Below are 27,563 nucleotides of genomic sequence, written 5' to 3' on the forward strand. Positions count from 1 at the left end.
TTTTTTCATTGCCCTGATATCGGAGAATTGTGCATATTTTGATGATGGTGCGTTTATTAAAATCAGAAATTACAAGCTTATGTAACACTCTGGATAGAAAGTGTAAAGCTATCTAACGCCAATAACTATGCACTTAACTTTGCTATTATTTTCAATAAATTTTAAATATATCTATATTATTATTACCGGTATTTTTATTTAAACTGTTTCTGACATTTCACATGCAAAACTATACGTTTTCCCCAAGGGTAAAATTACTATCATGTTTAGCTATAAGCTCATTACATATTAAACTGTGCAGCACGTTTCCCAGCTTTGTTAGGAGATTAGGTTGTGGATTATATATTATTACAGGAATTACAGGAGTGCATGAATTGGCTGTTAGGTTAATTATTTCTACTGGAGCATCATGCAAAGTGGGGGTGTAAAGGAAAGCTGGATCCAGCCTACATGCTTATATTCTTGCAAGCCGTAATAATATCCTGGCATAACGCAGTAATTTCTTATATATTTCTAGTGTTTTAAATAAATAGGCCTGCTTTACTGGTAGCCTGTTTAGCTTGTGGGAGACAAAAAGAAGCAACCGGAGAACACCTGCGTACCTGCTACTAACGGTAACAACCTCGGCTAGTGTTAGCTACGGCTAGCCTGTTGAGTCTATGCAACATAATTTAATAATAACAAACTAAACATGTGTAATAATTCATGTCTGGCTCAGACAAGGATACTTGCTGGACGGATCTCTGTGTGGACGTATCTGGCGACTGAGACTCCTTCAGCAGCTGTAAAATTTGTTGAAGTCCTTGCTCGTCTGGCTTCCACTCACACTCCATCTTGCTGCTGCTGCGGATAAAGAAATAATAGAAGCTAACACAGAGGATTTGACATCAAACGTCTCACGAATTCCTCTAAAATTCAAGAGCGCGTAAAGGTTACATGATACGGACATATAAGCTACAGAGACGCGTTTACCTGTTCTGACTTTGCCGACGTACTCGAGTGTAGCTGACTTACTGTAGAAATGTGACCGTCTGTCTGGGTTTTCAGACATGGGCCTGTTACAGCAGGCACATCCGTTTTCGCAACAAGCTGAAAAAGCTGCGGGCCACACAGAGTCGCGTCGCATATATCTGGCTGCCTCACCAGCTGACACACGGCTGAGCGGTCCTAGTGCGAGACGAATACCACCCAAACATGTTCCCAAACCAGAATGCAGTTTATATTATTGACACCTGTGAGTGGTTTTTGACATATACGTAATTCTAGACCACTTTCTGTTAGAGACAGAATAGATGTGCGAGAGAGAAAAAGGTGCAGTATACGGCAGGTTTGGAATGCAGCCTCCAAAAAGGTAGATTTCCGACAGCACTCAAAGGCAGCACGGCACAGTTGAAGGATTCGTGATGTCACTGTTGTGTTCAAGACAGTTGGTTTGTAATCTGAGTTAAAAGGCAAAACAGAAACACCTAGTGGATGTTTGTGTTATTTCTACCAAATACTAAAGATTATTTACACAAATACAAAATAATTTTCTTAAAAACACTGAGTAATAAAAAAAAAAAATAGTTTTGTGTTAAAAGAAATTAACATTTTATTAATAATTTTAGATAAGAGAATGTGTGGGTAGAAAAATCCAACCTTCCTAGTTCTCTAAATATTCAATAATAATTTATGAACATTATCTAAAGTATTTTCTTATTAATAGTAGGAATCTTCATTCTATAAAAAAAATCCCAATATCTGAACATGAGTTTATTTGTGAATACAAAACATAAGATAAAATAATCCTTTATTGATTCCCGGTGGGGAATTGCGGGTGTTGCAGCAGCACAAATACAAATAGCAAGTATAATAAATACAGAATAAAAAAATAATTGAAAATATAGACATTAATACAACAACATATCGTATTAAATTCTTAACGTTATTACACAAAATATTTTATATATTATAAATTCTATGTAACAGCAATGTAATTCAGGTATTTTCCCATCCCAACCTCTATTCCATTAAACAAATTCAGTGACCTCACTGTAAAGTATTTGTGTCATGTCATGTCATGTGCCAAATGTTGGAGAGAATGCATGATGCTTTAAGTCATATTTCTTTATTTGCCCAGGGTTAAAGACATTGTATTTATTTATTGGAAATATTAAGAATTTTTGCTTTAAAACTTACAACAAAATTATGGCTAAAGAAATAAATCCCCTGCATCCGATACTGGAAAGAAACAAAGGGAATGAATGAAGTGGCTGATTAACAGACTAACACAAAGGTCTAATATATTTGTGAGTTGCTTTGCTAGTTGCTAGTAGAGATTTTAAATTTTTTGGTAAAATATTCACATCTCTATTTTGAGTTGAAGAGAATTAGTGTTGAATATTTGTCTCCACTAGGTGGCAGCACACGACAGAAATGCGTCTGATCTGCCTTGAGGGTCAGATGAAGAAGTAAGCACTACATTCAGTACGCTGCTGCCTCTCAGCGTACAGAGCAGCATCCAGTGGACCAGTCTGTCTACAAAATCCATGTTTTTCCTTATTATTAACGTGTAATTATTTCTGCAACAATAATCTATATTTCGGATTTTTCACAAGGACGGATTAAAGAAGCGAAGAAGAAGAAGAACAGGAGGACTTTTTATCAAACATCCTCTCTTGCTTTCCTTCACTCTGCTTGTTAGCTTTTTACCAAGAGAGTGATTTTCTGCGCTCCGAGGAAACATGAGCTTCCTTTTGTGAGTTATAATTGTGTCATGAATGCTAATTTTGTCTTTCCATTTAGCCGTGTATTCGAAAAACATACGCAGTGTTAGCTTTACCCGGCTAGGTTAGGCTAGCTATAGCATAATACGGGCTTAGACTACTTCCTGCACTCACACCCGAGTGTCTTATGTGATTAGTGTTGCTTCTTTGTAGATACACATGAGAGGAAACATCGGCGTCGATTGTAAATTACTGGTAATATAGAGGTATTCATTATTATATGAATCCTTTCAACTTTAACCTAGGTAATACCGGCACCAGGGCATTTTTTAACTGAAAAGGGTTGCCAGTCAGGCCGGAGTATTTGCTGGTGTAGACACTTTGTTGCTACAGGCTAATCCACCCCCGATGTGAAAGAACGCACCATCAGTCTCTAACCCAACATTTTATCTTATTGTGACGATGATATTCATTTGGCTACATTAAAAGCTAGAATGGTCACGAAATAGGGAATTGAAGACGATTAGTCAAGTTAATCACTAAACCAACACCTGGCACTCCTTGATTTAAAGAGTGGGGGTATTATGCTGTTCAACATTTTATGACGTATATATAATGTTACAATGTTGGATGTCCACACTAAATGTGGGTGAAGTTTAATATCTTTAGGTAAAAGTATGTTGGTGTAATCCCCAGGCTTCTCAGCTCAGTCAGCAGGCTGCTGTGAATGTCAGGTTTCACTCTGTTTTTTTCTACGTGCTGCACTTTGCGACGTCACAGCAGGCCTCGAAGTGGGCTTGTAGGGGTGGGGTTTCTTAAAGGGACAGAGCTGACTGATACCCCTTTCCCACCAAGAAGGCCCGCTGATAAATGCCAATTGTCTCTTTTCCCATTGCCAGTGGAGTATACTCCTGTCGGTTTCTTTTTTACTGCGTCATCGTCTGACGTCACAAACGCACCGGACACAGGGTTAGTAAACAATAGCACGCACAAAGAACTTGCATTATACTCTTCAGTAAGCAGCACGGAGGCCAGTGAAGATGTTATGGTGGTTAGCTCTTTGTTGTATCTATTAGTCATTCAGTCTGTTTATCAAATTTGGAACGATGTTCGAGCGCTGCTCAGACGGAGATGGGCGATAAAACAACCAGAAGGGGGGCGGAGATTAGCGCGTAGACCAGGGTTTTGTGTTCCCATCGTTGCCGATCGGAGCCGAGGCAATAATTACTTGGGTCTACAGCAGAGTCATGTGTGTCTAAATGCTGATTGTAAGCTATCCCGCTGGCAAAAAAGCCGGGTGTTTGTGGGGTTTTTGACCAGTGGGATACGAGCTTAAGTCGTCTCAGGCAGAGGCTGTACGAGGGCCTGCAGAGAGAGTTTTTTTAAACTGTAATTTATGCTAAGCTACTCCACAGGTATCGCAGAGTGATTTATGATGCTTGAAATTAGCACAGTACCCCCCCCTTTTAGTCAGGCTATTTAATTTATGACACACAACGTTTTGAGCATTTCCAACTGATACTTCTTCTTCTTGAATGTGAGTAATTTAAGCTATAAAGAAAAGGCCTCCTTTTTAATGTTTATCATCGTGTCCAACAGGCACGAGGGTGCAGCTACATCTGATTAGCAACAGCTGACACCTAATGGTTTAATGCTAAGTTGATTAAAAGCTGAAGGAGGGTTATGGAGAACATTATTCTTGAATACTTGGGTGTTTCAATCAGTGTTTTTTTAACTATACTGATATTTTTTCTTGCCCCATGAAAACAAATTTCATATCTCAATAAAATAATGTAGTTGTATTCATATCTGGACTGTGTTTTGTAGATGTAAACGCTCCAATTAAAGAGAAAGATGATTAGAGAAGCATGTCGTGATGCCACAGAAAACATTCCTGTTCAGTGGTGCGTTGTGGGATTGTGTACAGCACCTCTTCAAATGGCCTCATTATGGACACAGGAGACGCACTGTTCTGGTCCTCCACTGTGATTCTGCCAAACCCATCAAGTCAACAAGAGCTCGCCTCTTTTGTCAAGCCTGTTTTTTAAAAAAAGATCCTGTCTTTTTTTCTCAGAAAAAGTTCCTCAGTTGGAGGATTTGTCATCGTCATATCTGACTCTCTCCTTGTTTGTCTTCTATTTGTCTTCCTCTTTGAAATATGACTCACAGTGGAAACCGTTCAGCCAGGACGTTCAAGCCCAAGAAGAATATCCCGGAGGGTTCTCATCAGTACGAGCTGTTGAAACATGCAGAGGCTACGCTGGGGAGTGGAAACCTGCGCATGGCAGTCATGCTGCCGGAGGGGGAAGACTTAAATGAATGGGTCGCTGTCAACAGTAAGCTCCAATTTTACCTTTTCCCCCCCTCCTCTATGCTACACCCTTTTAGGTTCAGATTCCTCATACAGTGACCTCACAGTAACTTTTGTTTTTCTAAATCACCCTTCCCTTGAGGACTTTATTTTTTGAACGCTTCCCGGCAGTCCTTAATTCTCAATTAGTCCACACATCAAGAATCAGCCAAGGTAGAACTATCAGGGTGTAAGATCTTGGCGTTCCCTCTAAAGGCCGAGTGCATTCATGCTGGAAAAACCTCTGTGAATGTTAAATAGACCTTATTGTCTGTGCTGCGGGAGCCTTGTTTGCTTTCCTCTGAATTGAGACAAATGGCTGCTCAGTAGAAACTTGATTTCCTCTCTGGTCAGAGTGCCTTCAGGGCTTCAGATGTGCAGTGACTTGGCATGTTAGCAATTTAATTTAGCTTTGATTTAAAGTCCCTTTTGGAGAGTTTTGCATGGTTCATGTTTGATGCATTTTGTAACTTAAAACTTAGTAATGGTGACTGTTTGTATCCACCATTTTTCCACAGTAGTTTTTGCAGCAAGTTGACACACGTTTCAGCTTTCTGAAGCGTGCAGGAAAGGTGTCTCGGTTGCATCATCATTGCAGTCCGTCTGTGGTTTCACAAAAGGTTTCTAGGAATATTTGGATGTCAGTGCTGCACGAGCAGTTTTAACTTGCGCAATAAGGGGAAGTGAGAATGACTTCTCGTCACCACCAAGTTTTCGTGACAGTCCTCATGATCTCTGTTCACGAGGGGAAGTTCCCTTTATTTTTTTAAATCTCTATTGTTGCTGCTTTGATTAAAACGGGTAGTGACAGTATGACGTGCAGCAAAGATCCTCCGCCAGAATCCAATATGTTGTATGAAGAGCATCTTAACTACTTAACTTTATTTTGACTGAACAAGTCTGTTTCACTCTGTAGCTGTTTTCTCAAATGGACTCCTGCACAGTGTACGGAGAATCTGTCCACAGCTGCCCTTTCAAACATGTGGCACATTCTCACCTGCTGGGGTGCTCTGCTTGGTTGAGGCGAGGGGTAGTGCCAGGGCAGAGCGGGCAGGAGGAGGCTGTATTGACGACTGTTCTTGCGTTGATATTACTCCAACATGTATTTGGACGAATGCCTTCAGAGCAGAAAGTCATATTCAAGCGGAATAGAGAAGAATGCTACTGCACTCTCTCGCCCACTCATTCTCTGTGAATGCTGCGCACAACTACCTGCTATTCACACGGCGGCTACATTGGAAATTTCACAGCTTTAACTGTGTCAACATGTAGCTCCTCCAGATAATGTCCTGATAAGTTCAGGGTTGCAGTGCATGTGTGGGAGGTTGTGTCTGTCCATGCCTTAGAAAATCTGTTATGGTAAAATTGGCTTCGGCACCTGTCATGGCAAAGCCAACATGGTCGCTGGCAACAAAAATTTGAGTTGGTTATATGGCAGGGCAATAATTGTTTAATTTGAAATGCAACTTTCTGTCAAGAGGACCTGTAATTCTGCTCTCTCCTGCTGTTCCCAAGCAAGCATCACTTCTGTTTAAAATGTTGTTTTAATGAGTGTTGAGTGAAATTATCTCCTGTGGTAGGGCTGACCCGAATGCTTCAAAGCTTCAATTGTAGCCATGGTAACCACCTGCAAATATCAGTTGTTTTTTTAACTCCTCCAAAATAAGAATCGGCCTTTTAAAATAATAACCCAACATTGATTATTATGAACCAACATGCATCTGTTCTTCTCAAACAAGGCTTTTTATAACTTTCAGAAAGCGTATCCACCAATTTAACGCTATAGCTCTACACGCGACCACTCCCCATCGTCGTAGCGATGGCTCCGGTTGTAACTCTTGATTTTCCTGGCTGTCGGTCGCTTTCCTTTTCAGACTGTTTGCTTCATCTGAGCGTCGAGTTTGTTTCTTTTTCTTTGGATTTTCACTTATTGTTGAAGTTGTATCTGTAGTCATCCATCTTTTCTTTGTATGTTCAGCCATAGTAGATTACTGTTTACCCTCAATGCTCGCAGAGACCGGAAAAGCAGCCGCTTAGCTCCGCTTACCCTCTCTGGCAGACCAACCACTGCTGGCTGATGGAAAACGCGTCACTAACTGGGCGCCGACACCATTGTGTTACCTCATTTGGGGATAGATAGAGACTTAACAGACATTTATTTCCATAACGATCTTCAAGATTATTACTTTTAAAAATGAAGCTGGTTTCTCCTTCAGCGGGACCCCACATTTGTCTCATCAGCTGTTAATTTCTTTTTCTTTTTGTAAGAGCAAATGGAACCAAACACTAACTCTGCCAACGCTTTAAATGGATCTGTCAGACACATGGAAGGCAGATCTTGGCGTTACGCCCTTGGGAATGAGCGATAACACAATTTGCAGATAGCTGCAGAGTGGCCTGGTCTAACAGCGGGGACTGGGCAGTGAAGTGGGAAGGGTAAGGGGGGGGCTGTGTGGAAACTTGATGCCAGCTATTTGTGTTGCTCACATGGTATTTGGTTTCATCTAAACTTGATCTGAATATGTTGTTTTGCTTGTTTTCCCTCAGCCGTGGATTTCTTCAACCAGATCAACATGCTGTACGGCACCATCACAGACTTTTGCACAGAGGAGAGCTGTCCAGTCATGTCTGCTGGTCCTAAGTAAGTTCAGCACAGTTGGTTGAAGTCTTGATCTGTGGAGGCTCAACGGGGCGTGGGGTGGGGGTGTCGTCAGAGGGGGAAATAACTACGATTGACCCCTTCGTCAGGACTCTGTCCTTCTGCTGCCAGGCTCGGTAGCTTCTCAGTGGATGTTCTGCATGATATTACATCACAGGGAAATCTGCGCACACAAGATTTGAAAGCATTTTGTGGTACATTGAAAGGGTGTTTGTCGCAATCTGCCCTATTTTTAGATATTTTGGGTTCTAAGTTGTTAACAAGTACAAAAGGATTGCCACAGCTGGCAGCTGTGAAACAGGCTGTATTCACTGCTACTTAATCTTTTCTTGGCAAATGCTCCCGGATCAAAGTACGTCCAATTAAAGCGCTTGTTTTCACCACCAACAGACTCAGATTGTTCTCCTAAAAACTGCATGACAGCATTACAGAAAGGCTGCTATGGTAGATTCCTCTTTTTAAACCGGAAACACTGGTTACATCGCTCTCTTAAAAGCCACCAGACTCCATTGACAAAAATGGTAATTTTAGTTCTAGCAACGCAGGAGTTGCCGGTGTATTTCTGCCTCAATTGGTGTGTTTGTTTGTATTTTGGTATTGCGTTGGATCCAGGCTGACCATTTAAAAGTCACAAAACAACACAAAGAAACTCACCAGTCAAGGTGCGGGAAGATGAGCAGCTCTCAAAATGACTGTTTTTGTCAATGGGGTTTGGTGGCTTGTAAGAGAGCTACCTAAAGAGTGCATCTGGTTTTAAAAAAAGGTCTATATCTGTATCGATCCTTTCTGTAAAAGTGTTTAAATACAATGTGAGCCTGTTTTATTATAGGTCCCATTTTCCCTGAGGGATTACTTTGCAGCCATGACAGTCCGTCTTGCGGCTCGAGGCTGAAGCAGTCTATTCGAGCAATTCCAAAACTTTTTGCACCAGTTAGTCCTGTAACGCGCTTTCACACCTAACGTCCGTTTGTTTGATCCGAATCAAAGACCAAATTGTTACGAAGTTGCATTTTGCCTCGACTTTGGTTTGTGTTGACACGGCAGCTTTTACCGGCGGACGGAAAGTTTTGATGCGCGAGGAAACTGCTCTCTGATTGGTCAGAATTTCCACGTTGGAAGTGAACGAAGAGAGAGAGCACGCTGCTCAATCTCACTTAACTCGATCGCAGACTTTAATGTTTTAACCGACATTGTTTGACATTTCGATCAGCTCCATTCTTCTTTAGTTTTTCACCGAACAGTTCTATTTCCCCGTCGCTCCAGCACGTCTGTCCTCTACTCTTCTTGCTGCTTTTCTTCCTGTATTAGATCCTGCTTTAAGTCTGATTATGTTCTCACCTGAATCGAACTGGACCGTGGTTTGTTGGGAAACGAACTGACAGATTATTGTCCGGTGGTTTGGTCCACACCAGAGTTTGAATGCGTGTTCTCATCTGTCCAAATGAAGCAAACTTTCCGAGTAAAGTCCGAACCAAAGATGTCAGGTGTGAAAGCACCCTAAGACACCAAAATATGTAAAGAAAAATAGAGCCAGGGTAAAAAAATGCAAGTCAATTGAGAGTGTAAAGTGTGAATCTAGATTAAATCCATCCATAACTTCAGAATCTGTGTTTCCCTGTAGGTACGAGTACCATTGGGCCGACGGAACAAACATCAAGAAGCCCATCAAATGCTCCGCTCCCAAGTACATTGATTACCTCATGACCTGGGTGCAGGACCAGCTCGATGATGAGACACTCTTCCCTTCAAAGATTGGTATGTTTTGTGTTTTTCTTTAACCTGTTAAAGCCGTCTCTTCTCTGGGTTTGATGTGTTACTGTCAGGTTCCTATCAGAGGTGTTAAGACGATTATAGACATGTTAAACTCTTCAACCTTAAACATGTAAATCTGTTAAGTGGAAAGTAGACGATGAAGACGACAGATTTTTGCTGAATCCTTTAGGCGAGAACATCCGAGTCTTCAGCAGCAAAACACATGAAAATCTCGTGTTCATTTACATAACCAGTAACAGCACATTTTACCAACACTTCTTAGATGATAATATTCTGAATTTCCTCTGGTTTAAACTGCAGAGGGTCATTGAAACGAGATACCATTTGCGTACATACCAGCACAGGGCTCGACCTCCCAACCAGCAGAGGCTTGTGCCGTCGCGGGCGGAGCCTTAATAGAGTTGGACGGCAGCCAGCTCAAATACTTGTCTCATTTACGCCTTAGTACATCTCTGCGGAGGGAGCCAATGAGGGGAGATGCTCCTCTGCAGGCGCAGAACTTTATTAGCTGTTTTTATAAGATCAATCTTTTACTGGTATCTTGTCTCAAACTAAACGGCCTCTGTTACAATTCACTAAAAGCAATCAAAAACGCTGCAGGGCGTTGTTAAGATCTCAAACCTCATCAGGATGAATTCCAGCCTGTGGTGTCTCAATAAACGAGTCGGCCATGTCTAGTCCTTCCCCAGGTCCCCTGAGAACTCCTCAGCCACCAGGTTTTATAATTGATAATGAGTCGTGCTGTAGCCAGAAGCTGTCCACCGTCCTCTATAACTGAGCACTGAATCACAGGAGAGCTGCACATCACATCTGAGGCTGAAGGGAGCAGCACCGCAGACCCTCCTAACTACACAAGAACATTTCAAACATTGTTACCATGCGATTGTTTGAGCTGCCCTGAATTCGTGCCGTGGCCTGCTTGTGAAGACATTTGCAATGCGGGGGGGAACATGCTGCAGCTGCAGCTGCCGTCATTTACCGAGTCTTTGTGGTTTACTGAGATGAACAGTGGCAATGGAGAGAGACAAAGGAGAGTCATGCACAGCTTGAGTGATGGAGTCAGTGAGTGTTTTTGTGTCTTCTTGGTACATACCTGAAGAAACCAAGAAGAGTTTGTGTCATATCAACAGTGTTTGGGCAATTTGAAACTCTTAAATGTTTGTACTCTGCTCCAGAGGTGGAAGTAACGAATCACAAGTACTCGCGTTGCTGTCATTGAGTAGCTTTTTCGTGTACTTGTATTTTTCAAGTACTTGAGTATGTTTTAAAGTAATTCGCTACATTTGTACATCCATCCGTTACTGAGATATCTACGGATATTAGCTAGCTAGGGGCACATCATGTCAGGTGATTATATAATCTCATTATTTACAGGCTTTGTAATTAATTAATCGCATATATCAATGATTTCTGTGAGAAGAACGTCACATGTAGACTTACTCAGTCTGGATTTCCCTCCTTGTAGATGCTTATTTCTTACGTCCACACTTTAATTTGACTCTTTTCTTCACTTTATTCAGTTTTAATTCACAATCTACTTTAATCGCTTTGCGTTGCTTCAGTCCCCCCCCAGCACACCTCTGCTCTCTGCACAGCTGCTGGCCCCTTCGTCCCCTCTTCATCAGCAGTCCGTTTAATTAAGTCACAAAAGTTACATATTTTCTCTCGCAATTCAGTTCTCACAGCACGTGAGCCGTGCACGTTATAAATGACGTAGCAAAACGATCGATCGTTACCGAATGACGTCACCTTTTTATAAGCTTTATAAACGGCGACAATCAATGCATTTACAGTAGGGACATACGGAGTTAGATACAGAATAGCTCCTCACTTCAATACAATATTGTGGCATTTAGCTGGAGGGATATCGCCAGGGAGCTGAAAGTTTGATATTGAGCGCACAGCCGATAAAGGCAAGTGATTGTTCACATTGCATATTAGAACTGCATGTTTCTGTGTGGACAGAGAGCGCCCGATGTCAGCGATGCAGAGCGGACCATTTTTTGCCGTTTGCCAGGAATAAGCTCGTCCAGCTGTTGTTTATTTGGTTGCCACGACTTCAGGTGCGATTGACGTCCTGTAACTGTTTCAGTGCTCTTCCTCAACGAGGAGAGAGGACGAACGGCCGTTGATTTGGAGCGGAAATCTCCGCGACTTCAGGACACATTATAGAAATCTAAAACACCATGTATGTAGCGGAAACACCGTCAGTACTCTTCACACCTCTGCTCCGTCTGGTCTCTTTTAAGCCGGCCGATGTCAAAACAATTTCAGTGTCAAGGACAATTTTCCAACGTCTAAAGAACAAGTTGCTGCACTTGTGGCGTCTTCCTGTCGTCTCGATTGTTTGGTCTAAGGGGGTCAGTAAATTCAGCCTGAGCTGCTTCCCTGAGCCTCCCTCTTTTCTTTTTTATAAAGTCAAACATGTTTAATATTATCAGGAATATTAAGACTTTATATAGAGAAGTTCAAAGACATAAACATTGTCAACAATCAACAGGTGCGCTCTCTCAGCACTAAACAGGATGCAGCAAACAGGGTAAACAGTAAACACGGAGGGGACTCCAGGGAGGTACAAGCCAGTGCACAAGCATGGACTGGGATGTTGGATGTGATGCTCGCGCGGCGGCGGTTAGCTCAGCTGTTCTGGTGAACATTTGAAGTAATGGGCCGTGGGGGGGAATGCCTCGTTAACGGTCTGCTAACTCATAATGCTAACACAGCTAATGTTACCGCCTCAATCCCCTGGATAACAGACACACACACAACAGCTGTGGCCAAAAACAGCTTCTATTGTTTTTCTAATTGTCTCACAGTCTGAATTAAATGTCTATAAAAGTCCTCTGATGTCCTCTGACCTTTGGTTGTATCTTTAAGTAACATCTTTTGTCTCTTGCACTCTCGTTCCCAAGGTGTCCCCTTCAAGCGAAACTTCATGTCAGTGGCAAAGACCATCCTGAAGCGCCTGTTCAGGGTCTACGCTCACATCTACCACCAGCACTTCGACTCTGTCATGCAGCTGCAGGAGGAGGCCCACCTCAACACGTCGTTCAAACACTTCATCTTTTTCGTTCAGGTAAAGAAACTCTGATAATGAGTGCAGGAAGTTTTTTTCCCTCCTTTTATTTTGAGTATAAAGTCAAACTTTCAGTTTTGGTGCTGAGTATGCGAAATAATAAATTGGCCATGGTTCTCTGCCGGAAAACGGTGGATTGCTTCCTTTGGGAGGGAAGAGAGGTACTGTCTGAAGCGAAGGAGTTCAGGTATCTCAGGGTTCACGGTGAGGGTAAAATGAATTGTGAGATAGACGGGTTGGTGCAGCATCAGCAGTACTGCGGGCGTTGTACCGGACTGTCGCGGTGAAGAAGGCGAAGCTCTCAATTTACCAGTCGACCTACGTTCCGACCCTCACCTGTGGTCACGAGTTTTGGGTAGTGACTGAAAGAATGAGACTGCGGATACAAGCGGCCGAAATAAGTTTCCTCCGCAGGGTGTCCGGGCTCAGCCTGAGAGATAGGGTAAGGAGCTCGGACATCTAGAGGGAGCTCGGAGTAGAGCCGCTGCCTCTTCGCATCGAAAGGAGCCAGTTGAGGTGGTTCGGGCATCTGATTGAGATGTCTTCCTGGGCGCATCCCTGTGGAGGTTTTCCAGGCAAGTCCAACTGCGAGGAGAATCCGGGGTAGACCAAGAGCTTGCTGGAGGGATTTTATATCCCACCTGGCCTGGGAACGCCTCTGGATCCCCCAGAAGGAGCTGAAATATGTTGCTAAGGAGAAGGACGTCTGGGCTAACTTAATCTCTATTTACAGATTCTACATAGAAATGTGTCCGAGTAATATCGGCATGCAGGAAAAACAGTCCGTGTGAGAGCAAAAGCCGGCGGAGTGTAATGCGCCGTAATGACATCCCGGCTCCCATCAGCGTGATTTGACGACGATTTAGCTTCTTATTAATCTCTATAAACAGACATCTGCATGCTAACGGCTAACAATCTGTTCTAGATAAAAAATTCCACTTGAGATGAATTCTCTTGACGCTGTGTCACAAAAGCCGTTCAGCGTTTCCCGACTTCCTTGAATGCATCAGAAAAGATCGATCCGACCTCCGTTCAACAAACTTCTCATTTTAAAAGTAGTTTTCTTCTCCTCTTGAGGACAGACCTGACAAAGCTTCATTATGACTTTTTACTAATCTGCATCATGATGTTGAAATTTCAGCACAGGTAGGACCTGTTAATTAAAGTGTGTTTTTTTTTCTGTAAACAATGCAGCACGGGGAAAAGGAAGTCTTGACTAGGAAATCTTTATCGCTAACCGCTGGCTACACGCCCGACATGTTCACTGCTGCCCCAAGAGGCTATATCGTCGTCAGACTATAGCTGATGAGATCTGAGATCGGGGCTAACTTTCTTAGCCTGCTGCCACTGCGACCCAACCCTGAAAAAGGATGGATTTTCAAAACTAAACTCTTAAATCTTCTTCCTCAGAGTTATTTTTTCCTATACCTGGCACTGATAGTGAAAGTTTAACTTAATGCTCAACATTTTGACACAATTCCCCTTCATTTTGACTCTTCTCCTGAGCTCTGACTTTATTCAGAAAGAGAGAAACAAAATCTCAGTGCAGGAAGAAACATCCTCCTGATTTTTAGCATTGAAAATGTGTCATAAAGTGTATAATCTTTAATGTTTTCTTCCTCTCGTTCGTCTTTTTCAGGAGTTCAACCTCATTGACAGGAAAGAGCTCGTCCCGCTTCAGGAGCTGATTGAAAAACTGACAACCAAGGACAGATAAACAGCAATGTAACCCTTATTTTATTGGTCTTCTAGTTTTTTGCACAGATACCCACCCCACCCTGGCTGTATGTATGCAGTATATACTATATTTCCATTTGGGGAAATGTTTTTAATAAGGCCAGGAAGAAGGAAGGGTCTTGATAGGTTTATGGCACCAGGACTAATGCAATCAGGGATTACACGCTTAATTGAACAAAACCACAGATTAACATAACGGAGAAATAGTTTTAGCTGTATGGAAAGATCCCCAGTATTCAGTCATGGCTTACGTTTAGGATAATATAGACATATGTTCTTTAGTTTTCTATTATACCACACAGATATTTTTCTTTTCACTTGGATTTATGGCAGCATTTCTATGCTCTAACTCACCCGCAGGGAAGAATAGTGTTTAAGTAAAGTTTCTGTATCATAATAGGAGGGCTTTGTTGGTGTTACGGCAAGAGTTTTAGCCAGCCTTTAAGCTAGTTTAACAGCATTGGCTAGCTATTTTCACCATTGATCTATATAGAAGATACTGGGTTGATGTCTGCTATCTGTACGAGCCCACATCTGTCAATACGATAATCCTAAGTGCCTAGCATGGCTCATAATTGCCCTATATCAACAGTGAGAACTGTAAGAACATAAAGGCCATATATATACCAGACTTCATTGACAAAACGTTAAATTTAACACTCCACCTTCCTTTAGTTTTCTGTGGTTCTTACACCCCCTTTTTCTATTTGTACTGTAACTTGGTTTAAACATTATTTACTCTGTGAACCTCACCAACCTTTTCCTTATTTAGTTGGAGAGTCTCTTTACCAAGTGTTGTGCAAGTTTATAATAAATGAATGTGTTGAGGGACGTAGAAGTGAGGCTAGGATATTGTCACATTGTTAGCAGGGCTTAAATTTAACTAGTGTTCTAGCTACATGTTCCTGTGTACTAATTTTTATTTCCTCCAAAGTAGGGATGCACGATATTATCGGCACGTTATCTGAAAATGACATATGGCTATCAGCAGTCATTTTTCCGCAGATAAAACAACGCTTTAATTCTGCCTAAATGCTCGATGATTCCCTAAAAAAGCTTGACGTAATGCTATGACATTGAGTGTGCGCGCGCACTGCCTGCACAAAGTTATCAAAATTATACAAATAAAAACTAAAAAGTCACAGAAACTCGAGCCAATTAAGTTAAACAACTTTCACAGCTCTTAACTAGCTAACAGTTAGCTCACATTCTCGTCATTTTACCGACTTAACAACATCGAACACGCCGAAAATACACTCGCCGCTAAATCCGAATCTAACGGATTGTAACATAAACATCAGTGCAAAACTAACTTACATATTCATGGACGCATACACAACAAAAAGAGTCCGTTGGCGTTCACTGATGTCTCATCGTACGTGCAGTAAACAAGTCTGCGCATGTCTCCCGGGCTGCCGTGTTTCGGGGGGATGCTGCATTCAGGTGCGCTCAGAAACGTGAGTGATCAGACACACGCGACCTTTTGTACAACGCATCTTCCGTCAAGCGTGAAGAAGGGTGCAAGATGTTTGCGGTATAGCAGTTTCTGGCCACCTCAATAAGAGTAGGCGTGATATCAATTCCACTACAGGGGAGACTTGATGTTCTTTGCAATTAGGTGGATAAAACGTGTCTAATTTATCGGTATCAAAATGCAGTATCATGCATCCCTGCTCCAAAGTAGAAACAAATTTTAGGAAGAGTCTTCAAGGGATCTAAAACCTTAAATTGTACATAGATGTCGGCAAATAGACCTGTAGAGACCTGTGTTTAAAAATACTCGCATTTAGAATTGGATTATTCTGCTGCATCCCTTGCTTCTCTCACAAGCCATAAAGCACTTTGAACGATTTTCCTGACCTCTCTCTCGCCTGAATGTTTTCTTCTGCATCGACTATGCTTTGTGAGAAGCCGCGTCATGTGACCGATCATTGGGTCCGCTCCCTCCGTCGCAATTTCCCCCAAATGAATGTCGAATAGCTTAACCTCCGCTGCAATCGGCTAAAAGGCACAAGTGAGATTTTTTCTGCTTTTTTTTTTTCTCCGTATGACCTGTTTGTCGCTGCGCTTCAAACAGCAGATGCATGACCCCATCCCCCGATCTCAAAGTGTAGTTTACTATGCAATAATTGACACGACACTAAAAGTTGGTTCATACTTTAATATTAATTATCCTTTATAGTGCTAAAACTCTGGTGTACGATAGAATTAGCTTCTCTTTCAGGATTGGTGAGCATTTTATATATCTTCTTATATGGAATTTGTCAGAGAGGTGTAATACTTCAATGCACACGTGTACATACTGAGGGTTAGACCTGTCTTAAGAGTAATTTTCAGCGAGCATGGAGTGGTAGCTTTTGGTTTAAAGAATGCACCGAGTCTTTTTAGAGGCTGCTTCCCCTCCCCCTTTTTTTGGATATTAAAAATATTGTTTGTTTTAATCGTTGAGTATTTTTCCCCCCCACTTCCTTAGCTAACTCTTATGAATGTTACTTCTCACCAGATATCAGAAAATGTAATAGAAAATCAGTCATCCTAAAAGCATCTCATCCTCATGAAATGCCCGTCACATAGCCTGTTGCCTACAGTTTTTCCTCCTCGACTGTAATAATTGATGAAATGTTTGTAAATAATGGCTTGGTAGGGGTTTTCAATGCTACTGAATTGATTTATGCTGTTTACAAGGCAAATAAAGGTGGTCTTGACTCTTTGAAAGAATTGTGTGGTTATTTATGTAGCATGTGTTTTGTGCAGGCAGTGGTGAAAAGTACATTTACTTTCTTTAAAGAAGAAGAAGCGATGCTTTATTCATCCCAGAGGGGAAATCAAATGTTTCACTCATCAAGGCCCGAAATACACACATGCACAAAGAGGAGTCCGTGGACATGCACTAATGGAGAGAGTGAGGCGGCTGCACATGGACACGCGCCCCGAGCAGCGGGGAACAATACGTTGCTCAAGGACACCTCGTCGGAGCCCAGGAAAGGAGCTGGCACCTCTCTGGCCTAATTCCACACTTGGTCCATACCGGGACTTGAACCGACCACCCTCTGGTTCCCAAGCCAAGTCCCTACAGACTACCATCTACCCAAAGTGTAGTGCTAAAGTAAAGTGATGTACTTGAGTACTATTTTTAGGTGCTTGTACTTTTGTATTTGTACTAGTTTTTCCTTTCTATGCTAAATTATAATTCTTCTCCACCAAATTTCAGAGGGAAATATTGTACTTTTACTGCATTATTACATATAAAAATATACAATCCAGAAAATACAAGGCATTTTTTTTATATAAAGCAGTTAAAATTAGGTCTACTTAACCAACTTAACGTTTAATTGTTTACTTATCATTAATAATCACAGATAATACCATAAACCTGACGAGGATCATGCTGCATATGAGTATTTTCTACCCCTAATACTTTAAGTACATTTTGTTGCCAGTACTTTTGTTATACAGGCTTATTTTAACTTGTGCTTAAGTACTTTGAACTACTTAAGAACTTTTTATATTTTATGGTTTATAGACGGACGGACTTTATTGATCCCAAACTGGGAAATTGTGGCGTTACAGCAGCAGGTTATCAAAGTGAATGCAGGCCAGGAGAAAATAAATACACAGTAGAAAATAACCCTAACACTAGAAGAGAGAAAGGAATATATACATCCAGGAATTCTAACAGCAATAAAAGATAATAACTTAAACTATATTACTCTAAAATATAAACATACATCAACATATATCTTAAATGTAAACAAACGTTACAGGGAGGTAAGGGGTTAATGTAACATAAGCCTACAGTCTTCACAGCTGTAAATGTGCAATTACAGTGTACAGAGATGTTAATGTGCAGATACACCGATAAAGTTGTAAACTTTTACACATTATATTTTTCAGTGAAATACTTTCGTTTTTACTGCAATACATCCTATATTTAACATTTACGTTAACCTACAAAAACCTATTATAAACTATGTTTAATATGTTTAATAAATTCGTTAATATATTTAAGTATACAACAGTTTATGAAATAGTTCCACCTCAGCTGCCAACATGTTAAATTACAATCCCTTTACTTATAATTTTATATATTTAAAGTAATGCATATATTATTCTTAATTATATCTGGTTATACTACTTTTATTTTAGTGTAAATACTTCCTGCAACAGTCACAACAACATGAAAACAACCCAGGCTCGAGCTGGTGGTGCACGTGCGGGGCTGCAGCTGCTTCCTGGGCGGAGCCACATCTGTGCAAAACCGCCGCTTCCTGAGTCCTGACGTCTGTTACCGCCAAACTTGAATCAACAAGGAGCCTTCTGCATCCACAGCAGCTGCTGCAACACCCGCTTTAATTAGGAAGGAGCATTATTTATTAGCTGAAAAATGTCTTTTACTCCGAAGCGGCCCTGTCCTCGTTCAGTAAACGACTCCATGAATGAGTCCGTGAGCGACTCGATGAACGACTCGATGGAGAAGAGGATAAAGCGGATATCAGTGGAAGGGAATATCGGTGAGTGCACATAACAAGCTAAATAGCTATTTTAAAACCTCAAATTAACGCTACTAAAGCTGCTAGGGTGCAAATGCATAGCTTATTTGCGCTCCACGGTAATATGACAACGTGGCAACTCTTTAATTATAGTTTCTTTAACGTTAACGTTTTGCCGCCAATTGCCTTTGTACTGTTACTGCCTCAACCAAACTACTTTATAACAGGCTCATTAGCTAATATACCTACAAAATGCGTTTATTAAGTGACACCAGCGATACGATTTACATTGATTTTCTGCATCCCTTGTGCTCAGCGGCAGGGAAATCTACCTTTGTGCGCCTTCTGGAGCAGGAAAGCGCGGACTGGGAGGTGGTACCCGAGCCCATCGCGAGGTGGTGCAATGTCCAAACAACAGGAAGTGACTTTGAGGTATTGACATACAGCACTGTATTTATGCATTTTGATACAATGGTCACACATTTGTAGAACAGACGCTTGCAGAAAATAGTAAAATTGCACCATAAATCCAGGATGTATTTAATTATGCACAAGGAACATGATCCTTTACTCCTCAGGCCTCTCACACACATCCACTGGTTTATAACGTGCACTGCACACGTTAAGATAACTGGCAGAGTCTTCATCTGTATTTAGAGTGCAGCTGCCATCTGTGCATATATCTGCACTGACTGGTCACCACCAACACACACCCAGAGCAACAGATGGTCACACTCTGGACAGATGAACATGCCGTCATCGGGGCAGACATCTCTAACCTCCCGCACAACTGCAGACCCAGCCTCAACCTCGGCGGCATGTCTAGTGGCTTCACTCACACATATACAGTACTTCGTATATTAGCAGCAAGCAGGATATTCAGGTGCTTGCTCGGTTTATTAGGACTGGAGACTTTCTGCATCCAAATTCTACTCTCCTAAAATAGTGCTTTTATAGCTTTTTTATAGGGCCAGAACGAAGGAGCACAGATACAAGTACGCATGATATAACTCTTCTGTCACAGGAAGCAAAAAAGCAGCATGTATTTACACTTTGAGAAGCTCAAACTGTAGAAACATTATTGCTGTTTCTCGCACCGCTCAATTGCCTTCACTCCACTATTTATGTTATCTCTGCTTATAAATATTTTAAATGCACACATTTTAAGACCACTGAGAGAGCCTTTTATTTTTTTACTTGAAAGTTATAATTTTTATAGCAAAGAAAAGTTTAAAGTTGAAGCTAAAGTCATCAGAAAGGTAACATTTAATTATTTAAATAAGAGAGACCTGAGTACATGATTGTACAATAAAACATTATAAATGGACAATATCAATCAGTAAGTTACCATCATAAATATAACACAATGAAAGCCATAAACATGTTCAAAGTAATATAATAAAACAAGTCAATTAAAAGAATCTAATCTGTCCTAGATTAGTGTGAACTGTGGGGACATGCAGCACCCTGTGAACGAGTGTGTGGTTTGCAACTCTCTATCCAATAAGGGATGACACATAAAGAAAAACAAATTGTGGTCTCTTCTAACTGAAAGAGAAGGCCAGCCCACATTTTGATATAAAAGGCAGTAATAACAATAACAATAACTTTATTGATCCCCAAAGGGAAATTCACTTGTCTGGCATCTCATCTACCAAAGATTCAGAGAAATTCAGAGCTACCAGACTTTGCTGCTGCCAGTTGAAGCTAGGGTTCCCACACGTCCTGGAAAACCTGGAAATTTAGAGAGTAGTTTTCCAGTCATGGAGACACCTGGAAATTTTATTAAAATTACCAAATATCCTGGAAATAATCTATGTTGTCCTGGGCATTTTTAGCTGTATTTCAGCTCCTCACTCAGATCGCATACATAAACCTGGGTGCGTATTTTTGTTTGAAACTTGACTGTTGGTGCGGTATGACGGTATGCCCTCTCCTGGCACGCGATGTCTCCTCCTAGTGTTGGCTGTATAAAACCCAGTGCGTTTCTGAGTTTGACTTTTGACCTCTTGGAGCAGCAGCGCAGGGATCGAAAAGTGGCCGATGGCATGCCGCGGGATGTGCCACTGTGTGAAGCGCCTAAATTACGTGACCGTTTGTGAGCGACTGCTGTCCTGTATTGTCAAAAAAATCTCCCGGGAAATATCCTGGAAAGGTCCTGGAAAATAATTACTTAAAGAGTGGGAACCCTGTAAGCGCATGCTCTAGAATGTAGGTACCATTGTTGTCTCCAGTTCTGAATCGAAGGGCAGATTGGTAGACAGCATTTAAGGGCGCGAGAGTGGATGTTTCCGCATGTCTGTAGATAACATCCCCACAGTCCAGCACTGAAAGAAAGATGGCTTCCACAATCCTCTTTCTAGAAGGCACAGGGAAACAAGACTTCTTGCACACTGAAATGTAAACGTGTGCTGCACTGCACACTGTGTAGCACAGTGTAAAACGATAGCATCGGGGTATTATCAGTATGTACAACTGTTAAGGAGTCCTCCAACAAGGCTCCTCTGCTGCCACAACTGTCCAACATGCTTACATTACATACTTTACAGCTACAGTCGCTCAGTCATGCGCCCTCTGCTGATCATGGCACAGACTGTAGAGCTGCAGGGTTTGACAGTTACACTCTTTCTATGATGTGTCTTATTATAGGGAACTAAGTGGAATTATGGGGAAATATATGAGATTGTTTACTGGTTAAACTTCACAATGTCGTTTGTTATGTTCCCCAGAATGGGCTAGGGGATGAGGGGAGGAACAGTGTGGTAAAACCCAGGACAAAAGAAGGGAAGCAAATTTAAAAATAAGGCAAATATAATTTAGTAACAACTGAAAAAAAGCTTCTATAACTAGAGAACAAACAAAAGAGAAGCTGGTCAGTCAAAATACTAAAAACAAACGACGTCCAACACACGCAGCCGAATGACCCACTGCCTCCTCTCTCCTGCTCTTCATGCTCTGGACCTTGATTAGTAAGTGGGCACAGGTGAGCTCAATCACCTGCTGCAGTGAGTGGAAGAGCTGCACACAGGAACACAAACTACACACCGCTGTGGCAACATATTCACTAATCCCAATGGGGAGGTGTTCATGTAAAATTCACCCTGTCCCATATGTTCACTAGGAGCTGACCACGTCTCAGAGGAGCGGAGGGAACATACTGCAGATGATGTACGAGAAACCTGAGAGGTGGGCCTACACCTTCCAGAGCTACGCCTGCATCAGCCGGGTGCGCGCTCAGATCAGGTCGGCCAACGGGAAGCTCCGGGAGGCTGAGAACCCTGTGCAGTTCTTCGAGCGCTCCATCTACAGCGACAGGTACGAAGACATGTCATTTAAAACATTAAAGTAGTTCAATTGGTGGTTAATTTTAATAAGACTACAAGCTACACACAGGTTAGTCAGTCCCTCTCCTGGGTCGTCGACCTTGGGGAGTGGAGCTTCCCCGTGATAGTGATAAAAAATGTCTTGAGTCTAACTCACCCTCAGGAAGCAGACGCTCCAGATTCTGTCATACTGATTGTCCTTAGATAGTTGTTGGAGTCGTTCCCATGGCAATGATCATCCATGAATTTGGAAGGCGGAGCCTCAGAAGCGACACTGAAGGGAGGGGTGCGTTTCATTGGCTGTTGAGTTCAAATATCAGATCAACTTTCTCCAGAATTGCAAACCTGAAACGTTGTTGCTTTTTTCTACTTCATCAAAATTCTAATGGGAATTTTTTCGCCGTATTCTGACAGTTTATACACAAATAATTATTAGTATTATTAATCAGGAAAAGCAGTTGACAGGTAAATCAGTAATAAATTAATCTGTTGCTGCAGCCGAACCATTGATGCATACAAGGACAGTCAAAGGACTTTAAAATAGTCTTCTAAACAGTAACGCTGATTTTCATTTAAATAAATGTCTGTTAAGTCTCTACCCATCGCAGAATGACGTAACACAAAGGTGATTGAGCCTATGGCCCACTGATGAAAGCCTTTGCATCTGCAGTATTACAGACTGGGTGTCTGTGGCGACTTTCATGGAAAAAATCACAAGCGGCGCCCAGTTAGTGACGTGTTTTCCATCAGCCAGCAGTGGTTGGTCTGCCAGAGAGGGTAGGCGGAGCTAAGCGGCTGCTTTTCCGCTCTCTGCGAGCGTTGCGAGTAAACAGTAATCTACTACGGCTGAACAAACAAAGAAAAGATGGAGGACTACAGATACAACTTCAACAAGAAGTGAAAATCCAAAGAAGAAGAAACAAACTCGACGCTCAGATGAAGCAAACAGTCTGAAAAGGAAAGCGACCGTCAATGAGGAAAATCAAGACTGTGGACGTCACACATGCAACACTGTCTGGATATCTGGGAAGTGTGCTCCCGCAATTCCCGTTCATCACTTTACTTTAATAATTTCAGGATATATATGTTTATCAGGGCCAGTTGACGTATCACTCAGCGTATATTGCAGACTGACGAGGGCCTATGACAGATACACCCATATCTGCATCCAGCACTGATATAAAATCCTGCTTTCACAGAGCAGATGGTGCAGAAAATAACACTTGGTATGATTTAGGAACGTGTCAAATGTAAAATATTCTCAGCTCTGTCTGCAGCACATGTGGCAGAGTGTCCCAGCTCAGCAGATGGTGAACCACGCGAGAATTTGGCTGTTTGTTATTTTAAGTTTAAAAAGCAGCTGTCCTACCACCTGAGGATTGTCATATTGATGCACAAGGCACGTCGTGAAGGTTTACTGTCATTCCAACTAGGAAATTGTCTATATCTGCCGCCATATTGGTTTCCAAGGGATATATTGGACCCAAAAACTCATTAGTTGGGCTCTAGTGTTAATTAAGTCTTTGTTTGTCGATAGTGACCATCTGACGTCATATTTAATGAATGCAATAGATAATATTTTTTGGGAAGCAGCTTGTAGTAAAAATGCAAACACTGATACGTTTTAATTTGCCGTTTAATTCCTCTCATGTCGCAGGTACATCTTTGCAGCCAACCTCTACGAGAGCGAGTGCCTGAGCGAGACGGAATGGTCCGTCTACCAGGACTGGCACGGCTGGCTGCACAGCCAGTTTGGCAAGAACATCGAGCTGGACGGTATCATCTACCTCAGAGCGTCACCGGAGGTACTCTCCTCGTCTCCTCAGCTTCTTTTTTATGTGATAACATCTAAAGAAAATGAAATGGAGAAATGACTCGCTTGTTTTCACTTTGTGTAGAAATGTTTAGAGCGATTGCACCTGAGAGGCCGAGAAGAAGAGCAGGACATCCCGCTGGAGTATCTGGAGAAGCTGCACTTTAAGCACGAGAGCTGGCTGCAGCATAAAACCATGACGTGAGTCCACATGTGCACCTGCAAACACACTTCTTATTGCACATGTGCATCCGAAACTGCACGCTTCTCTGTGTGGCGTATTAAAGACGAAAAGGATGCCAGTTATCTGACTGATCTCGAGCATTAAAAAAAGACCCCATTATTCATTAACCTGAGGGCAGCTCAGAGGCTGAAGTTTCAGGTCCCCTTGATATGCATTTAGTTAAAGAAGTTAAAGAAATGGATGAGGCTGGAAATGGGTTTGTGTCTTTACTCCTTTGTGTGCTCAAGAATTCTTTTTAAAGATGAAAGCTTCACCTAAAGGAAATAAATGAAAAAGGGAGTGATAGGCATCACTAACCGTGTCTCTCCTCTCCGCAGCATGGAGTTTGAGTATCTCAGCGACGTGCCCGTCTTGACCATAGACGTGAGCGAAGACTTTAGGGCGAATGACACGAAGAGAGCCGACATGATAGAGAAGGTGAGTGACAGTGAAAGTCAAATAAAGAAATAAAGCTTTCAGATTTACATCCAAATAGTCCCCTTATAGGTCTCTGTGGTGAAACGTCCTGTCGGCCTTTTCTGCCATCTATAAACCCCACAGAGGGGTTTGTGTTTATGTGTATTATGAGGCTACGAGCACGACTTCTACTTACATTAGTTTGACAGCTGTATTCACAACTGTAATACAGTCTTTAGTATTTTAAATAAGAACTAAATATTAGACAATAATTGTATTTATTTTTTACTTAAATTAGCTTCACCTCTAATCGCTGTAACAGTAAAATACAGCATACATAATTATATGAAATGTATAATATGGTTTATTCCTCCATTATGGGCCCTTCAAGACTCGTTTCTACCCTGTTTTTTTCACTTTTTTAAAATAAAAAACATCTTTGAAATATAAATAAAGTTGATTCAATAATTACAAATCTTAGTCAGTATGAGAGAATAATGCATGATGAAGAACTCTGCTCATCATGTTTAAATTACCTCAATACCGCCACTACTCAGTGTTGTAGTGTATATTTTTATTTTTAATAGCCTTTATTTTTATTTTATTCCGTCTCTAATTTTATTATTTTCTTAAAGTCGAGCTGAAACTGCATTTCGAGAGTATCTAGCTTCCGTATCGTGACGTATTTCCGAGTGAAACAGGACGTGCAGGCGGGACATATCATTAGAGGGATTTGATTTGATCGTTGAGAAGTGGGCAGACGTTCTCCACAGCGCAGCAGCTAGCTAACTGACCGAGCGTTCTTGGTGCTCTGCGGCTAAATGTTGCAGATTGATTGGTTGAAATTGTTTGGTGCTAACTTACGTAAGCACGCGTGAAATTTAGTTTTACCAGACGAAAAAATGATCGGATTTTGATTTAAGAATATGAAGAAATTGATTTTCTATTTGTGTTTACTTTGTAAACATGTTTTGCTGATGATACCCCTCATCATACTTAAGAACGGTTCTGAATGTTTTTAGTTTGTATCTGAGCATTTTACACTGTGGTGTTTGCACTATTCCTTTTGTTACTTAAGTTCAGAATCTGAAGAATATATCTTGATTTGATCCATAGAAAACAAAAGATTTTGCTTTAGTTTAGTTTATTTAAAGTCGAGGTGAAATGAAAAACGTCATTTTAATCCTTTTAGATCACATCCTCGGTAATATTGTGCATCTATTTGACAATATAGGCCAAAAAAAAATACAGAAAATCCATTTCTTCGTATTCTTATATCAAAATCCGATCATTTTTTCTTCCGGTAAAACTAAATTTCACGCGTGCTTACGTAAGTTAGCACCAAACTATTTCAACCAATCAATCTGCAACATTTAGCCGCAGAGCAGCAAGAACGCTCGGTCAGTTAGCTAGCTACTGCGCTGTGGGGAACGTCTGTCTACGCCCACTTCTCAACGATCAAATCAAACCCCTGTAATGATATGTCCCGCCTGCACGTCCTGTTTCACTCGGAAATACGTCACGATACGGAAGCTAGATACTCTCGAAATGCCTTTTCAGCTCGACTTTAAGGGGGGGGGCAGATGACAGATGTGTGATTTCACATGTGTTGTCTATCTATCAATCTACATCCCCCGGTTAATTTGTCCTATAAGCTAGAAATTTGCCCATCTTAGCTTGAAAATTCGACTTTTCTGAGTAAATAATGGACAAATATAGATCATTTTTCAACATAAGAAGTGTTTACTTTCGCATGTTTTGCTGATGATATCCCTTCTTAAGAACGGTTCTGAATATTTTTAGTTTGTAACTGAGCATTTTACACTGTGGTGTTTGCACTATTCCTTCTGTTACTTAAGTTCAGAATCTGAAGAATATATCTTGATTTGATCCTTAGAAAACAAAAGATTTTTTTTAGGTTTATTAGTTTATTTAACAGGCGCCGTGCACAACACAACTGTTGGGCCTGGGTTAGCTATATAGCTAATTTACATCTGTGGTCCCTGAGCAAGAAGATCTAAAAAAGACATCACAGTACAAACATTAAAAACAATACAAATTAACAGTGTATCACATAAAAACAACAAACAGTGCAAATAAACCATTCTTTCTCTTCATGTTGGAGGACGGTTTCATACGAAGGTTAAAATCAGTGATCACATGACTGGTTTGCCGTCAGCCATGTTTTAAGTTTTGTTTTATAAATATATTAATCTCCCTTTTTTCAGCTGATATTTCTGCGCCAAATTAATAACATGATTTAAAGGAATAAACAGGCTGAAATGGAGAATAAATTTTAAGTGTGTTTTGGGAGGAGGCTAAGCTCCATGCTGGGTGTGATCTCTGTGATACTAATAAACACAAACAGGTTTCACCTATGGAAATGAGGCCTGAAGGGCTGCTTCTGTTGCAGTTTCATGTTGATGGTAAACACAGGAACCTCTTTTTAGAGATTCACCTCCCATTTAAAAGTCATTCATAAGAAATGGACCCACTTAGACACACAATGCTTTGCACAAATCTCTACCAGGATGGAAGTTACTGACGCTAACGGCTTTGTGTTTCTTTTTTCAGGTGAAAGAGTTCATGAGCACGTTGTGAGGGTCGATCAGTGATGGGAAATATAACCGACGCCCGGAGAAGGAAAGAGTGGATCATTTCAATGATCTGTTGCTCTTTTTAAAAACTGTCTTTTATAGATATTTTGTAACATCTGTGTATTTATAATTTCTTTATGTGCAAAATGAAATGTATGTCTATTGGTGTTTGCAAATGACAATAAAACTTGAAATACTTTTAATAATTTGGGTGTTTTTTATATGACGAATTAAGAATTGCTGACATTATTATTTTTGCATTAAAACCAAAGATCCAGTGATCATTGATTTCCACATAAGAGTCATAACTGTTCCTGGTGTCCAGAAGATGTCGCCAGTCTCCATAACAGCAGTCCAGGCAGCTATTTCTGACTGCTGAGCTCTCCTTTACCTGGTAGCT

At 41.3% G+C, this 27,563-nt stretch overlaps 3 protein-coding genes across 4 annotated transcripts in view; 2 read left to right on the top strand and 1 right to left on the bottom strand.

Annotated features, from left to right (window-relative positions):
• The window catches only part of tnpo1 (transportin 1), a 30,492-nt gene extending 29,420 nt beyond the window's left edge, over positions 1-1,072 (bottom strand). The window contains exons 1-2 of the mRNA XM_069673716.1: positions 973-1,072; positions 729-843 (exon numbers count right to left, since the gene is read on the bottom strand). Of these exons, the coding sequence (XP_069529817.1) occupies positions 729-833 (105 nt within the window). The 5' untranslated portion in view covers positions 834-843; positions 973-1,072. The remainder of the gene's footprint in view (positions 1-728; positions 844-972) is intronic.
• Positions 547-17,009, top strand: LOC138602268 (MOB kinase activator 1B). Of its 2 annotated transcripts, none has more exons than XM_069673714.1 (6): positions 547-614; positions 4,875-5,041; positions 7,603-7,696; positions 9,336-9,469; positions 12,400-12,563; positions 14,203-17,009. In XM_069673714.1, the coding sequence occupies exons 2-6, from the start codon at positions 4,987-4,989 to the stop codon at positions 14,278-14,280; spliced, it is 525 nt and encodes a 174-aa protein (XP_069529815.1). In that variant the 5' UTR covers positions 547-614; positions 4,875-4,986; the 3' UTR covers positions 14,281-17,009. The 2 variants fall into 2 exon arrangements, with proteins under 2 accessions (XP_069529815.1, XP_069529814.1); XM_069673713.1 differs by lacking the exon at positions 547-614 and adding an exon at positions 2,487-2,737.
• A 1,719-nt stretch (positions 17,010-18,728) lies between these two features.
• dck (deoxycytidine kinase) lies at positions 18,729-27,293 on the top strand. Its single transcript, XM_069673574.1, has 7 exons — positions 18,729-18,811; positions 19,107-19,222; positions 21,912-22,105; positions 23,771-23,918; positions 24,012-24,127; positions 24,488-24,587; positions 27,141-27,293. The coding sequence occupies exons 1-7, from the start codon at positions 18,733-18,735 to the stop codon at positions 27,165-27,167; spliced, it is 780 nt and encodes a 259-aa protein (XP_069529675.1). The 5' UTR covers positions 18,729-18,732; the 3' UTR covers positions 27,168-27,293.
• Positions 27,294-27,563: the final 270 nt, after the last annotated feature.

The sequence above is a fragment of the Semicossyphus pulcher genome, unplaced genomic scaffold (genome assembly GCF_022749685.1).
Source record: "Semicossyphus pulcher isolate SPU_LCO1_2020_fin unplaced genomic scaffold, fSemPul1.0.p SCAF_22, whole genome shotgun sequence".
Lineage (NCBI taxonomy): Eukaryota > Metazoa > Chordata > Actinopteri > Labriformes > Labridae > Semicossyphus > Semicossyphus pulcher.